The sequence below is a fragment of the Desmodus rotundus genome, chromosome 6 (assembly GCF_022682495.2).
Source record: "Desmodus rotundus isolate HL8 chromosome 6, HLdesRot8A.1, whole genome shotgun sequence".
NCBI classification, from domain to species: Eukaryota; Metazoa; Chordata; class Mammalia; order Chiroptera; family Phyllostomidae; genus Desmodus; species Desmodus rotundus.
Window position 1 is genome coordinate 6,657,490 of NC_071392.1, and position 14,498 is coordinate 6,671,987.

At 46.3% G+C, this 14,498-nt stretch overlaps 1 protein-coding gene across 2 annotated transcripts in view; it reads right to left on the reverse strand.

Annotated features, from left to right (window-relative positions):
• Window positions 1-14,498, reverse strand: part of ANLN (anillin, actin binding protein) — a 48,879-nt gene that overhangs the window by 32,008 nt on the left and 2,373 nt on the right. For both annotated transcript variants that reach the window (XM_024562994.3, XM_045197421.2), the window contains exons 2-7: window positions 10,675-10,822; window positions 8,370-8,717; window positions 4,251-4,630; window positions 2,957-3,179; window positions 763-944; window positions 377-484 (exon numbers count right to left, since the gene is read on the reverse strand). In XM_024562994.3, the coding sequence (XP_024418762.2) occupies window positions 377-484; window positions 763-944; window positions 2,957-3,179; window positions 4,251-4,630; window positions 8,370-8,717; window positions 10,675-10,822 (1,389 nt within the window). The remainder of the gene's footprint in view (window positions 1-376; window positions 485-762; window positions 945-2,956; window positions 3,180-4,250; window positions 4,631-8,369; window positions 8,718-10,674; window positions 10,823-14,498) is intronic.

The following is a 14,498-nucleotide window of genomic DNA, read 5'->3' on the forward strand; positions in this document are numbered from 1 at the left end:
TGGGGGTGGGGGGTGGGGGCGGGGACAGTGGGTAGAGGGGATTACAGGAACTACTATAAAGGACACATGGACAAAACCAAGGGGGAGGGTGAAGAGGGGGGAGGGAGGTGGGTTCACCTGGGGTGGGGTGGAGGGATGGGGAGAAAAGGCATACAACTGTAATTGAATAACAATTAAAAAAAAAAAAAAAAGAGTCCCCCTGAGTGGGGAGGTCACAAGGGAACAGCAGCGCTGGCACGGACACTGAAAGAGCTCGCGGATGGAAAGTGTCAAAGGAACCGGAACAGGAAAGCACACTATTCTGCAGTTCAGAACCACAGCAAGATCCCAGCACTGCTTTGGTACTAAGTTCGCTCTCCTCTCTCGTTTTTGTTACCTGTTTGGTTTCCAGTTGTTTGCTTCCTGAGTTTTCGCCTTTTTCTGCACTCCATAAATTGCCCCTTTCAAATCGGCCACGAAGACATGCTAGTTCTTTTTCCCGCTCCTAAAATCATCAAAAGCTCTATTTTACACAAGAGCCAATAGAATGTTTAAGAATAATATCCAAACTCTACTAACATTGCTTATCTTCAAAGTTAAGATAAAAAAAATCACAACCCGCATGGAATACAGGACAATATTTCTACTTTGAAATACGCAATACAGAGAATCAAGATGCTATTTACCTCGGTCAAAAAGACTGGTATGAGAATACACGATTTAGTCTGTACAGACCCTCTGCGGGACCACGTAATGGGTAATGGCAGAAGCAGTGAGCCATACCTGCTTGAGCCGTTGCGCTGTGTGGGTTGTGGAGGAGGAGGTGTTTTGCTTTAACAGCCTTTCCTGGATGGCCTTTGTGTTTGGGGTGACCACGGGGGCCCTGTGGGGGGCGCTACGAGTGGGACTTTCTCTGCTGCGCTCTCGACAGTGCTCTCCAAAGCGCTCCAGGAAAGGCTTGACTCCTGCCCCAAATACAGAAAACACACGTTTTTGGAGGCTATTCAGAATAAGTTAACCAAGATGATGTCCCTGGCAAAAGTTCCAAAATCCAGTATAGCTCCAAAATGCTTTGATTCTACTAGGAATATTCGTTCAGAAAGTAAACAATACAAAATAGTTTAAAAAGATTTTTTTTAATTATTACCATACTATTTAATTCCATGTCCTAAAATTTAATTATAGGACTTAGTTCTTCAAAAAAAAATAAATTACTTTTAAGGTGGAGTGAAAGGACAGTAGGTGTTAGAAAACCCTTCAACACAACGATCCTAAATGACTGGAAACTGACAGGCCAGGTATCAATAACATACCTTAACTACCAAGCATCCTGGCCATGATAACCCAACTACTTGTATTTCTACAGCCCAACTTATTTTATCTTGCTTTTAAGAACCCTAACGTGAAACCCCAGGCGTTCAGCTGGCACGGGGCACAGTGGAGCAGAGCCAACGGGACAGGCTGTCCCCGTCGGGAGGTCGGGAGGGCGCGAGGGAGGCTCGCACTGCATCAAAGCAGGTTTGCCTGCATCACAAACCGGCAAGAGCGTCCCTATGAAGAGCCAGCAGTGAGCATTTGGGCTTTGCAGAATGTGGAGCCACTGTCCTGTCTCAGCTCCACTCCAGAGGCAGGAAAGCAGTCAGCAGGGTGAGTCCCGGTAAAACCCTATTTGCAAGAACAGCTGAAGGGCAGAATTTGAAAATTTGAACGACAGCCAGTGTGAAGGCTTCACATGTCCCTGGAGTTCATTAACAATACAAAGAAATGTAAACTAAATATCTCCCAGGCCCTGAAAATAAAAAGAATGCTTCTTATCTAGGCATTCCTATCTGTGTCCTAAATCTTTTTTTTTTTTGGAGGTTTAATTTTTTTTGTTTGTTTTTTAAGTATTTTTATTGATTATGCTATTAGTTTTCCCAATTTTTCACCTTTATCCCCCTTCCACCCTGCCCCCCAACCCTCCAGCATTCCCCCCACCCCTTAGTTCATGTCCGTGGGTTGTCCATATAAGTTCTTTGAGCCCTCTGTTTCCTATACCATTTTTTATCTCTCCCCATCTATTTTTTTTAATTTTTATTGTTATTCGATTACAGTTGTATGCCTTTTCTCCCCATCCCTCCACCCCATCCTGTGTCCTGAATCTTTAGAAAACTGGAAGTAACTAACCCTTTTCCACGTTGGGATTTTGCTATTGTTTCCAATTCTCATTTTGGCTCATCTGGAAACTGACTGCTGGCTTCTACTCACCCCACGACCAACGGATTCCCCACCCCCATCTCTGTCTACATCCCTTTTAGAATGGACTGTGGGTTCTGGAGAAATAGGTTTTCAAGAAGTTAAAATTTAGAATGAAGACTGTCTTTCCAAGACCAGTTCTAATGAGAAGGAAGGGAGTGCAAAGCAATCACTGCCCCCACGCTTCGAGTCCTGTGCTTCCCAGCCAGCCAGGCTGGGGTATGCACTGGGTGTAAGTCTCCACACCACACAGAAGGTAATTCTGACTGCTCGTGTGCACACCCTCGCACACAAATACAACTGGGGGCGGGGTCACTGACATGCACATTCACCTCCCTTGCTATTAGGGGTGCCTTTGCAGCGACGAGAAGCACTGCCCCACACACCTGGTTATGATAATGCTTCTCCATTCTGCCCGCACAACAGGACCTCCACTTGCACACGTGTTGTCCGCACCAAAAAGTGCAGAAGGAAGTATCTAGCACAGTCATTCTGAGAGCAAAGCATGTTTAGACTGCTACGATGCAACAGGTTAGATACTCTGACCAGTATCTGGATTAGCCTGCACTAGTGATATCTATTCTATCAACTGAAACTGCACTTGAAGAAGTCACATCTGACACAGTCGGCATTTGCCCTGGCAAACCAACACTGTACCATTCACAACCAATGTTTAATATGCTGAGAACAGAAACCCTGAAAATAATCAGCAGTAACTCTAGATTTTTAAAAAATACATAACCTGATGTTGTAGATTTGTCTTTAAATTGAGGCTGCAGACAAGTTTCTCTACTTAACGCTTCTTTGGGCGGAACCGTCTGGGGTATAGCCGACTTCCCCACTGGCTTCAACACCTCAGTTTCCAGAGGACGAGCCGGAGCTTTCTGAAGTTGCTCAGGATTCTGTACCTCACAACTTTTGGCATGAGGGATGGATATGGAAGACTTCACAGGGGAAGGGGCTTTCTGAAACACAGTAATACTTCGGGTAAACACCACCACTCACTGAAACATAGTCCCATAACAAAACAACGCATATCCTCTTTGCTTAGCAGCCTTTATGGAAACTCATGAAAAAAATGGTCTTGCTATCTAGTAGGTCAAACTCACGTGAAACATTTGAAAAAAAAGAACCAACTGGGAAAATGCTGTAATTCAGAATATAATGTGTAGTTTAGTCTGAATATACTGATGGCTAATTTAGTATGAAGAATAGTCACTCACTATTTTAAAAAAGTTTCTTTCACAGTATCACAGTAGTACATTTATAAATTGTAACTATGTTAGACCAAATTATATATTTTTTTAATTTTCATTAAGCCAGGATTATTTTAACAAAACCGTATCTAATTTTACTAGGCGCTCTATGCTTATTTTTATCACGTCACTGTCCCCAGAGCCCTTTCCTAGTTTGCAAGTTGAAGGGACGTGTCTGAAGCCACACTTCTAACTATGTGGCAGGCCTGGGATTGCACCCGTGACTGATTCCCAAACCCAGCCCTACAGGGAAAGACGATGCTCAGCAACACAACTTCATTTTTCTGGTTTTTTAAAGATTTTTTTTTAAACTGTGCACGCACAAGGGAACCTTTCGAAAGGACACACAGTGAAAGTGCCGTACCCACCACTGACAACTGACATCTGGCAACTATACCTCCTAGTCTTCAGAAATACCTGCTACCTTACACTTATCCGTATGCATAAAGCATTCTAATGCAGAAAGTAATTTTCAGAGTTCTCCCTGGTGACAAAGAAGAGGCCCCACAGTTTCTTATCATAGACTCTGGAATGGCACTAGTTGTTCACCACCCTTTATCTCGGGACTGGGTGCCAAATTGGTGACTTTTACTTTCTAAGGAACCAATATTCTAAAAATACACATGAACACTGTGGATATGTTACAGAAACACATACCTGCACATAAATATACATTATCACTCATAACAAAAGAAGGAAAGGGTTTTTTGTATTGAAAATTACATTTACAAAATAAAAAGCAAAAGAAGGGAAAAAAAAAAGAAAGTTGTATTTACTTACCAAGGAGCTGGAGACTGCGACCCTAGTCAAAGACGCACCCTCAGCTCTCGAGGTCGGGCCTTTATTCGAAGAGGCACGGTCATCCCTTTGGGAGCAGCATGTAGTTTCCTGCTTAACACTGCCGCTATTGACCCTGGCAGATGCTCCGCTGGCAGAGGAAGCTTTGGATAAACAAGTGGTGCCAGGCGGTCCTTGGGCACTGCTCTGTTTTGCAGATGAGTGACTGACATCATCTTCCCAGGAGCAAATGGCTGCAGCAAGGTTGGCCAAACGGCCCCTTCTCCCGATCGGAGTCGCTGAGGCTTCCGATGGTTTGGGAGGCGAGGCCGCCTTGTCCTCTGCAGACACGGCTGTGACGGGTGAGCTTTCCGGGACATCACCTGAGAAAGTTTTCAGGAAGAGAATTAACACCCTTGGTCAAGAGATGCCTGTATGTGGAAACACCAGGATCACTCGGTCAGAACTTTTAGATGAGGTTAATAGTTTTAAGAACTAGTCAAAAGTTCTCATGCATGCAAGTACCAAACTGCTTAAAGTTGACAATATCATTTCAAATCAGATGATACTTACTCTAAATTGAAAAGAAAAATGCAACTTGGTTACCCCTATTTTTCTCCAATTCTTTGATGGATTTTGAGTGCTACAAGATAGCATTCAGGCTGTATTTTTAGAATTTGTGGTGCTATTATGCTGCACAACATAAGATCATGTAGTCCACGGGAACTTTTGGTTGTAAAGATGAGTTAGACCAGTGCCATACAACAGAGCTTCCTGTGATGCTGGAGATGTCCTCTCTGTGCTGTCCAGTACAGTGACCGCCAGCACACGTGGCCAGTGAGGACTCGAAATGTGGCCAGGGTAATGGAGAAGCTTAATGTCATTTCATTTTAATTCAGTTTTAAAAACTACATATGGCCAGTGGCTATGGTACTGGATAGCACAGGGTTAGACTAAAAAGGTTTTCCAGTTTATCTTCATTTGGAGATAAATCTCAAATAAGTAATACTTACACTGTGAAGGATTTAGGTCTGCAAGCATAAACACTGTATGTATTGATAGAGAAGTCGAAGGGCACAACACTTCCTCTCCCCCAAACTCAGTCCACAGAAGAGCATCCCTCCTATGGTCCAAGGTCACACCTCTGCCTGGAGCTGCGACTCTGCCCCTCCCAAACTTCTCAGGGATCTTGCTCCAAATAACCCCTGGTCCTCCGTCCACACTGTGTTCTCTGCACATAAGTATGCACCAGTCCCTCTCATGCCGAAACTAGAAACGAACCTCGTCTCATCAAGGTGCACCCCCTCTCAGCTACTGCCCCTCTTCGCCTGCATGACATTCCCTCACCTCTCAGCTCACCTCACCTGCCCAGAGGTTGCATTTGCTTTTGTCACCAGATGCCAGGACACACTCCGCAGACCTTGCACTTTACTGTGTGACGCTGCCCTCCACTGTGTCTCGGTGGCCTCTTTCCTGGTCTCCTTCTAACTACCAACAACCGCCTTTGGGCTAAACCCCAGGCGCCCCAATAACACACCTGAAGTTCACAGTGCAACACACATGTCCCTCCTCATCGCAGCCTCCTCCTCCTTCCCTTATCCTCCACCACCCCGTCACCAAGTCCCACAGGTTCCTTCTCCTAACTCTCCCAAGCCAGCCTCTGCTCTTCGCCTCCACCGGCCGTCATCACTGCACATCTGGGCCATGACACTAGCCTCCTAACTGGCCTTCCCGCGTCAATCCCTTCTCCATTCTGCAGCCAGAGCGAGCTTTCTAAAACATCTGCCCCCTTAAACTCCCCCTGCATCTCCCCATTGCCTCCTGGCTAAATTCCGAAGGCTCCGGGCCCTGCAGCTGCTTCAAATGCATCTCTTCTTTCTCTCCCACACACACTGTACACCAGAACACCGACTTTATACACGGCGCTCTATGTTCACGGTATCTGTGCTTTTTACACATTCTGTTGCTTCTGCCCTAGAAAATCTCTACCGTCTGAAGCCAGCAGCCCCTCAAAGGCCGGTTTGATCATCCCTGACTCCTGCAGAAAATCTTCCCTGACCCCACGCTCCCTCAGTCCCCCTCTGCATACTGCTACCATCCCCTCAGAACAAGCGCTGTCCTCAGTAGATGCCAGCAATCTTAGGCATTTTAGGAGTGGGCTCTAGCTCTTCTAGTCTCTGTCCAAACTCAACCCTTGAGATAAAGTGCATTTCAGTGTGAGTCCTCAAACATTTCACTGGCTTGTAGCTACTGCAGTCCTGTTTGGCATTCACTAAACCATTCATTACGAGCACTTCTGTCCCAGGTTTCAAAGATTAGAACTGGACCGGCTACGATGCCTTAGTGAGATTTCAAGGCTGAGGCAGGCACTGGCTAACGCTTGCTTTCAGAATGCTCAAACCCCAGCTGCTCCTGCTTCCTGCTCTAGAACGTGTGGGGTTTTGGCTGTTTTTTCGACCACATATTAAATCACAACCCACTTTCTTCTTTTTTTTATTTTAAAGGAAAGCTGCAGTCTGCTGCCCACAGATGTTTTCTACAAAACAGAAGGGGGGCAGCCTTCATTCAGGCACACAGGCACGGTCACCACTACCCACTGCTAACATACATGGGTACAACTGACAACCTGGAATACCCACACACTGTGACATGCCCCCAACACATCAGGCAGCTCACTGCAGGCAAGGGTTGAGCCCGAGAGTCAAACTACAGGCGTCTGAACTTTAGCTGCTGACCGTGGGCAGCTTTCTTAGCCTCTCTGAACCCAGCTTCCTCTTCCATGAGAGATAAAGATGGGACATATCTCATAAGGTTGTTATAAGAATTAAATGCTATAGTATATATATTAAAACAAAAAAAAAATTAGAATGCCCAGCACTTTACATAGGGTTTTACATAGGGTTTGCTCTTGAGATTATCATCACTGCCAGAAAGGATAATCTCAAATGCTTTGCTGTCCAATGTCTCAAAATTCCTATGAAAAGAACTGATATTTACGGAAGACCGCCCAAAGTACACGCAGTGCATCTGTTTCTTCAGACCACTTGGCCTTGATTCTGGCTGTGCCTCAGAATTAGCCGCAGCTCTCGACAGAGCACCGTCCAGGGCTCCGCTGCGCTCCTGAGACTCCAATCCGCTGTGCTGACGATGGACACACAGGAGCGCGGCCGGGAAAGCCACACTGAGCATCGGTCCTTGGGGAAGTCCCTGCCGCCGCTGAGCTGCCCACCGGCACTCCACAGGCTCCCTTTGGAACTGCTTTCACTGCCCCGAGCTTGGAGCTGGGTCACGTGCCTCATGAGGCACCTCACATTTACTAGCCCGCACAAGGCCATCTTTGAGGACACAGGGAGGAGAGTTTTCTCGTGTCTCAGGGTCAGTGATGAGTTCTGCTTTCATCTCATAAACACTGGTCATGCAGCCAATAGTTTCCCCTCTTTCCATGGGCTACTAGCAAGTTCCGAACCCTCTCTAGCAAGGAGGAGGACCTTAAGGCCTTTCACGAATAAACTAACCTTACCCTTCACTTTCTTTTTCCTTCTCTTCACGCTGATTTCCTTATTTGCTTATTTTGGAACACAGGCATTTTTGCCAGTCATCTCGAGGCATTTTTTGCAACAAGGTAGGAGGTAGATAAAATTTATCACGGAACAAACAGCCCTGCTGCATGGCTGCTGATCTGCTCCCAGGCTCTCTACCTGACCACGGGCCGGAAAGGTGAAGATCGGGTCGCTCCACCTGCTTCCAGCACCTCAGCAGAGTAGCAACCTGCTTTGTAGGTGCTTGGCGATTTTTTTAAAGCTTTCTCTCTCCCCTATTCAACAGCATTGCATACCATAGTCACTCAAGTTTACTTAGTCAACCCACACAATGGAATGTCTTGAGTGCAGAGCTGAAGGTCAGAGATGCTAACAATGCCAGGAGTACAGGAGCCTCATCGTCTACCTCCCCGAGAACAACCGCCTGAAGAATACATGAGTGACATACGAACCATTTACGCAACGGGTTCTAGGGTACAGATAAAGCAAAAGCATTCACCCTCATGTGTTAGCTGACGAACACAAGCCCCAGCACACCCAGGGGAACCTCACTGACCCAGATGAGGGGCCATGCCATCCGTACCGTTTGTCCCCGTCCCATCATCCTCCGCATCCCAGTGGCGCCGCTGGGCTGCCGGTCTCTGCATCCGAGTCTTAACAGAAGAGCCCGCCGTCGCTTCCAGTCCTATCGCTTCGGGTCCTGTGTCAAGCCCTCCTCGAGGGCCCACAAGCAGAGATGCCTGGGGGGTGGGTGGGGATCTGCTGGCCGGAGCTGGCGCCTGTGGCCGCGCCTGAGGGGACACAGGACTTGGAGAACAAGGTTTGGCGGAAGCTGACTCAACCGGTTGTCCATTTTCCAAGTTAGAAGCTTCTACTTCAGTGTTGTCAGAACAGCGTTTTTTTGATGGCGATGGTTTTGTGCAAGATTTCTCTAGATTAAAAAGGGGGGAAAATTCAAAATTCCATACTATCTCACCGCACGAACAACCTGCCACAAGTACTTAGCCAATTAATAAAACCTCGTGTTTCTCTAATCCTTTAAAAGATTTTACTTACAAGAAATATGTATAATTCTACTTTCTTTCAGTAACTTAGAAATCTCATATGAGAGATTTCTTTTTAAGAAGACATAATTTATGGTTTAAAAAACCTGAATGAACATAAGTTCAAGGAACATTCTCAGGATATATACATAACATGTCACACAGCCTAGGACAACAGGGAAGGGAAAGTGCCTGTGTGCAGAAGCGTCAGAGGGGGTGTCAAAGGTCATCCAGCCCAACCACCTCCTTTTCAGGTAAGAAAAGTCAAGCCTGGAGAAATTCAGTGACCTGCCTAAAGCGACAGCGCTGAGCTCAGGGTAGAGACCAGACTTTGCGTTTCTGAAACAACCTTTCGTGGACAATAATAAGTAAGGGTAGAGGGCACCTGGCTTGAGGTTTACGAAAGAGGCAGGGAACCAAAAAAGCGAATGAGTCATATAGTCAATACCAAACAATTTCGCCAACACGAGTGCTTAACATTTCATATTTTTAAACTCCCACAAACCCATACAAAATAAATTTTAAATTCCTACAGTAAAAAGAAGCTATCTAAATATAAGGTGTATTATCTCAACCCAGAAATGAGTTTAATATGTCTCCTGAAAAATTAATTTTTTAAAAAGTAAGACTATAAATTTCCTAGGCGGCCGTTTCATGGTGGTCCAACCACAGGTCCTCGTTCTGGAAGTGACCGACGTGTACCCGTGAGAGGACAGGACCGCCCTTCTCAACATCCATCTAACTGAGCATTGTGAAATGCTCCGACCTTCTGTAATTCACTGGCTTTCCACTAACTATTCTAATCATTCTGTGAAAGTGTTTCTACTTTAGCACGCAATGCCACCTGGAAATACAGAATTCTTTAAGTTTACAGTTCTTGTGTTAAACAGTAAATGCCTCCATTTAAGCATCAAAATGCACTTCTCGCCACCGGAACCCACTACCTGATTGTAGGGACCCATGTCACAGTGAAGACAGAAGACCCTGGACCGGGACCCGGCCTCTATTTTCCTGGCCAAGTGCCGTGTATATGGAACGTATTCCCCTCCCTGCCTTCAAAATAAACACACAAAAATAAATCATCATTCTACGGTCAGTTCCCAAAACAACGGTAAGCCAGCCCCAAGCCCTCAACCCTGTAATAGCCCTCAACTCTTCTCCCGGCATTTGAAAGTCATGCTGAGGATTCTCTCCAGACTACCCCGCAAACACCCTGGGAAAAGACCAAGGCAGCTGGCTGCACAGGCTGGGCTTCAGGAGGAACAGCTGGGTTTCCAAGGATGTGTGTGTGTGTGTGTTTAATCTCACCAGCCTGTTCTGTAACAACCTGCACTCTGTGCCTAGCCCGAGCGATGGTTCCTCAGGCAGACAATGAAAAGGCTCATTAAAACGCAAGCATCTGCACCTGAGTCTGCCTCCCACTGCCAGCGCACACCAGAGACACCGTCTGACCCTGGCGGTCCGGTCGGCGGGCTGGCGAGGTCGGGGCGGACGACTCCGCCCCAATGCCAGCAGAAGGGCTCCCCTGCACCTTCACTTTCTTCCCTCGGGGGTTTTAATAAGAACAACTTTGGATTGAGAAAAATAAAGTTCAACCAATGAAACTGAAATATTTGTTAAAAATAGTAATTAAAAAAATTAAAAGCAGAAAACAAAAATCTCTGCCTTAGCCCAGCAGGCTCTAGGCCCAACATGAAAAACCACCCTGAACCAGGAGAGAAGGCTGACCCTTCCCACAGGGGCTGTGGCACGTGTCTCCCACGACTTGGATCCTCCCACCCGCTCAATGAAGTGACCGGGTCCCCTCCTTTAAAAAAGGCGGGTTTGGCTTTTCCGCAGTCTTACCTTCCGCCCCAGGCTGCTGGTTACTTGCTTCCGCGAGCGGCTGTCTGGCCCGCTTGGTGGGAGCCCCAGACCTGGGCGCTGCCGTGGGCCTCTCTGCCAGCTTTTTCTGAAGATTTTCTCGCCGGGCACGAGTTCGTTCGAGCAGTTTCTACACATATGATATTTAAAACACAGTTTAGTCAAAGGCTCACAGAACTTCAGGGGTCTTCTGAAATCACCAGGTGCCACGTAGGGTAACAGTTAAATACATCTCAAAAGTGAAATCCTAAGTAATTTAAATCAAGATCTGCTAAATGAGCAGCATCCCAATGTCAAAATCACTACAGGTGTAATATGAACGTGAAAGGGGGTGTAGCTAGCTGTATAAGATTTTAAATGGCCAGTTTTTTTTCTGTTTCCATGAACAGGTAGAATCTACCTCCACATCCCTGAACTGGATTGGCCTTATGATACACTTTGACCAACAAATGTGGCAGCGGGGACGCAGTGTGACTTCCAATCCCTGGCCTCAGGAGGTCTTGCAGTTTCTACTCTCCCGCCCTGGGAGCACTGCCACCCGTGAAGAAGCGCAGGTTAGCCTGCTAGAGACACCCGGCTCGGCTGACATCAACCACCAGACACAGGAGTAAGGCCATGTTAGCCCATCCAGTCCCAGATGACCAGCCCTGTAGTCTGAACAGCCCTTGTAAGGGAAAAGGGAGAGGCAGGAAAGTCAGTCAGAGAAACGTGACAACAGAAGCACAGGTCAGAGTGTGTAGCTGGTGGCTGTGAACACAGACGAAGGGGACACGAGCCCAGAAGTGCAGGTGGCCTCTGGAAGCTGGAAAAGGCAAGGAAGTAAATTCTCCTCTAGAGCCTCCGGAAGGAGAACGATCCTGCCGACATCCTGATTTTACCCATCAAGTCCATCAGACTTCTGACCTACAGAAGATAGTATGTGTGATCTTGAATCACCAAGTTCGAGGTGATTTGTTACAGCAGCAAAACTAATCCAGCCGCTAAGACTTGGGGTGGTGGCAAACAGCAAGAGACAGCTGACGTATCAGGCCTTTGAAAACAAGGGCACTTTCTAAGAGAAAAAAAGACCTAAACCATCTTCATGTTTTCTCTAATTAAATATCAATATAAAAGTTTTACGTTGAAATCTTGGCCATTCCACAAGATTACGATTACTCTTTCCTTGCCCTGACCACTGAAGTTCCTGTTTGAAGCGGCTGGTAAAACAAACACAACACCTGTAAAGCAATCATTCCCCCCACAGGCCCCCAAATGCAGGGGTGGGGGTGCAGATCCCTGGCTGGCACACGCCCTGCAAGCACAGCACTGAGCTGACTCAGATATTAAATTCCGTCTGACCTTTTCACTGCCTTAATTAAAACAGAGTATCAGTTTTTAAAAATCCCTCTGAGTATGTAACAGAAGCGTGGGTTCAGCTGGGAGGGAGGCAGCCCCCCTCCGTAGGGATGACTTCTGACGTAAAGTTCATTCACAGCGACATGAAATCTCCACGCTGTCACTGAAGGGTGATCGATGAACCACGTGCCTTCCAAAACATGAAGCCTTCCCTCTCCAAATAAAACTCCTCCACAAACGCAAAAGTGACACAGTTACACAACCATATGGCTGGTGACTACCCCCCCCCCAACAAAACCTGTCACTCCCCAGATAAGACAGAGCTACATCCGTGGACACGCCTACATTCCATCCCAGTCCACTGGAGTCTTGTGAGTCAGCACAGCTTCAGTTACTGCGAGTCACGGGTCACAGCAAAAGAATGTGGCTTTGCCTTTCAAACTTACACAAGGGTTCTAGTGTCTACTTTGGATCTAAGAATTTCAAGATTAAAAATAATTAAAGTAGATAATCAAGAAAAAGTGCCCTAACCTATAAAATAAAAACAAGTAAGTACCAAAGGTTATTAATTTAAAAGAAATGATATATGTATATGAATTCAACAACTCAATAAATTTAAGTCACCCTTCCTTATAACGGTGTATCAGGAATTTAAGGGTTCTTTTGTTTATAAGGTACATTCCTTCTTCAAATAGTAGAGGAATAAAAAAATAAACACTGCAATAACTAACAGAATCAGGAAATAAGATACTCCACAGGGAGAAGTCTAGGATAACTGAAGTTTACAGCCCCTAAGCAGTTTCTGCCACACCCACGTTGAATCATTTCTGACAAATTTTTCTAGAAGTATTACTGCTCCCCCTGTCTTCTTAAACAGAATAGACGCAACAATAGAAATTAACTTCTCATTTCCAATATGGGCCAGCAGCATTCTCTCCTAAGTCAATACAGAGGTTTCCACTTAATTCTGGAAAATAAGGAAAACTCCATTCAAAACATTAACAGCAGGTTTGCTTATTTTTATCTCAAGAAGTGATGCTTTCCCAAAGCATGTTCACGGTAGCCTTTCCTCTCTTAGGGTTCCTACATTGAAAGTTCTGACGTGGCACGCCTAGCCCTGCATCTCCCTCATGCTAGCCTGGACTGGGACGACCCTCACCCGGGAGCGGGTCTTCACACTAAGAGGCTGACACCGATGTTACAAGCAGTATGTTTATGGTTGTAAATTCACCTAATGGTGTGACAACAATCACTACCGCCTATGTAGGATATGATATAAAGTACTCTCAGTGTTTGCACACACTAACTCATGCCATTTGCAAAGCCTAAAAAAAAAAGTAAGAAAACTTATTTGGTAGGTTCTGTTTTTCACTACTGTTTTACAGATGAAAACCTCCAGGCACCGGTTCAGGGACAAGCCATTCGCCACAGAGCCAAGACCAGGCAGGGCAGGATCCAAAGTCGGGCTCCAGAGCCCAGCTCTTACACACTTTGCTATAAACTGTGCTTTGACGGAAATCCAATCGCCCTTTTTATGAACTCATTGTCAGAGAACTAATTCCATGCCATCAACATGACATTTCAATGCTAACATTACATATCAGATCTTAACAATAAACATCTGCTTAAACTGCTGGGTCATCCACGAATCAAGATGAAGTCACTACTTCTGGTTGGTCTGGGAAAACCTTAGAAAGACATGGCCCCATGGACCTCTAGGTCCTGATTCTAACAGGCTGCAAAAGCACGGGACACACAGGGAAATCTGAGCATTGGCAGAAGACTTGCTATGAAGGAACTGTTGTTAATCGTTTAAGGTGATATGACATGCTGGGTGGTGGTGTTTTTTTTTTAATTAAAGTCCTTAGCATTTTGTGATAAACACTGGCGTTTTTATGTAGGAAATTATATGATCTCCAGGGTTTGCATTCAGATAATCCAGTGGGAAGGGCTAGAGAGGGGATACAGTGTGCTGCCAAGTGATGAAGGCTTGAACAGCTATACTTTGGTGTAATTTGAAATTTTCTATGATAAAAAAAACATTGCTAAAATGTTCTAACAGCTACTGTTGTGTGTAGTTGTTTGACTGTAAAATAACTCGCACTGAATGGCTCTCCTGTGTGAGTTCAGCAGAGTGTTACTGGACGTGCTTGAGGTCAGGGAACATCTCCCTGCGTGAGGAAGAACAGGCCTGCTACCTCCACGAAGCTCACATTCTGGCCGGAGACCAGGTCGATGGAGAGGAGAATGCCAGCGAGCTGAGCACCGTGAAAGGGGATCTTCCCTCTGAAGAAGGGGGACCCGACTGAGCAGGAGGCAGGGAGAAGAGCGTGGCGGAGAGCACCCGGGACAGCAGGGAGAAGAGCGTGGCGGAGAGCACCCGGGACAGCAGGGAGAAGAGCGTGGCGGAGAGCACCCGGGACAGCAGGGAGAAGAGCGTGGCGGAGAGCACCCGGGACAGCAGGGAGAAG